Source organism: Aplysia californica, unplaced genomic scaffold (genome assembly GCF_000002075.1).
Source record: "Aplysia californica isolate F4 #8 unplaced genomic scaffold, AplCal3.0 scaffold00254, whole genome shotgun sequence".
In the NCBI taxonomy this organism is placed as follows: Eukaryota; Metazoa; Mollusca; class Gastropoda; order Aplysiida; family Aplysiidae; genus Aplysia; species Aplysia californica.
This window is the reverse complement of record NW_004797524.1, coordinates 942,329-944,636: the sequence shown is the minus strand read 5'-3', so window position 1 is coordinate 944,636 and position 2,308 is coordinate 942,329. Positions and strand designations below refer to the sequence as shown.

The window sequence follows — 2,308 nt, the reverse complement described above, 5'->3', positions numbered from 1 at the left end:
TATCGTCCTTATCTCCCCTTCTTCTTTTTTATGTTTGTTACTCTCTTGTAACACCTCTAATCTTCTGGCGCTCATATGACCTTATGCAGTTGCGAGCGCTGTAAAATCTCTACTAAAACTAAAGAAACCAGCTTTTTTCTTGAAAGGGTGATGATTATTATGATGATTTTTATTATATATTCTTTTTTTCTCTTGTAACTTTGTGGGCGAGAGGAGGGTGCCTTCAGTAGGTCCTGTTTATTCTTCTCTCCATTGTTTCTGTCTGTATGTCTTATTCTCCCTGCCTAGAATGACTATCATTATGATGTTGATATGCTTCAGCTTCTCTTTCTTTTCTTTCTTTCTTGGCGTTGTCTGTCCTCTACAGGAAGTAGCCCCCCAACAACAACCTCAACTCAGTTCTTTCAGCTGTTTTCCTTGTTCAGGTTGTAGCCGTTCGCTCTCTGATGTCATCTTGCCACCTTCCTTCTGGTCTTCCTCTTGATCTTTTTCCTGTTCATGGTGTTCTTTCAGTGCATCTTTTTGTCCATCTTTTTTTACCCAAACAAATTTTATAACTTTATTTGATTTGATTCTTTCTGATCAGGGGGACACAACGGTTGCTGAGATGGTTTGAGAAATGAACTTCTGACCATCAACGATATTGCCGCAGTGGCACCAGCCTCTGGAACTCACCATTGACTGGCATGACCATTGGAGTCTCTGACCCATCTCTGGTGACATCGGTGACCAAACCTAGAGTGACCAACAACTCAAATGGGAGCTTCTAAGATGTACCTGGAGGTTATGGGAGAGACTCAGTAAGATGTGTATGGAAAGACCTAAACACGATGCAGAACCCATATCTTTCATTACTGGGTTTTTATGGTACAGAAGTGTAATTCTGGGGTTAACAATAACAGTTTAACTCTTCAATACCATAGTTGTACAGTCTGTCCAATTGTGAAGATAATATCCAAATTTCAGGCCTCTACAATTCTACAAATATTTTTTAAGGTTTTACTTGAATTTGAGCTACACAGTGTATATTATGTGAGTGTGCCTGATGAAAGGTAGGCTATGTACGACTCATTTTTATAATTGTGTTTTATTTAATGTTCTGGTGCGAAAATAATTTCTGAACTACATGCTTTTAAAACTTTTAAGATAGCTTCAGTACTTTGTAAGTGTGATGAACTCTTTCTATACCAGTCATTGCTTGAGCTTATGACCATAATGATTTTGCATGTCTAGAAACTGAGCGTAGGTGGGGTAATAATTGATGGTTATATAAGCAAGTATTTGACAAAGATATAAGGTGTTGTACATAAATGGAAAGGTGGAAAGATGATCAATACATGTTTCATTTAAAAATATTAATCTAAAAAATATAGGTAATTATAGCAGGCATTGAAATTACAAATGGTGAGGGGGCTTAACCCTAATTCTGCCCAGTGGGGTACCTTTGATTTTTGTTTATTACTGTTTTGTGGTTGCTTGGACACATGGAAAAGTTATGTATTTGGAAAGCTAATAGAATGAACTTTACAAAAATACAATTTTGGCGGATGTGGACATTTATTACGAGTGGTCACATGACCTTGGAAAATTCAAAATGGCCGTTGCTATTTTGTTCCATGTACATCAGAGCAGTAAATATTGTTGGTAATTACATTTTACAAGAGTTTCTGAGATAGCCATGTGATAGAGAATTTTATACCCTTTACAAAAATATAAACTTCATATACTTTGTAGTGAAACTAAGAACAAGAATGCTGGAAAAGAACATGTGACGTGAAAATGACAAACAACAATACAGAATCAGAATGAACAGTCCGTAGTAAATAAACAGTAAATTATACTCACATACACTGTAATTTGTAATCCAATTCAAACAAGAAACTGTGTTTATGTGAACAAACAAACTGTTTGACGAGAAACTGAAATTTTTATCCATTCACCTCAATCAGTGCTGGGGCGTGCATGCTTCCGCCCGCGACCTTGTTGCGGTTCGTCCGTGTGAATATGACGAGGCTCACATTTCAAATGTACCCCAACATTGCAGTCAGGACACCAAACTGTTGATCTTTTCCTTCTCTGAGATGTGCTGCATACTGCACAGTTCAGTTCTTTCCTACCCTCTAGCATGGTAAGGTGATGCTCCTTGAGTGAGGGACGTGGGGGTGGAGGAGGGTGTGGCGTTGCAATTCTTGGTGTCGGTGGACATGGTGTCCCATTTCTTGGTGTTTGCTGCCCCTGACCACAAAGGATCATAACTACACTAAGGATGTAGGCTTTCCTGTCCATTTTTGAGCCTTCATTCTTCAAC

At 38.4% G+C, this 2,308-nt stretch overlaps 1 protein-coding gene across 1 annotated transcript in view; it reads left to right on the top strand.

Moving 5' to 3' along the window:
- The window catches only part of LOC101859491 (structure-specific endonuclease subunit slx1), a gene marked incomplete in the record, with an annotated part of 12,052 nt that extends 10,303 nt beyond the window's left edge, over window positions 1-1,749 (top strand). The window contains 1 exon segment of the mRNA XM_035970337.1: window positions 587-1,749. Coding sequence (XP_035826230.1) covers window positions 587-616 — 30 coding nt within the window.
- Between the last annotated feature and the right edge of the window lie 559 nt (window positions 1,750-2,308).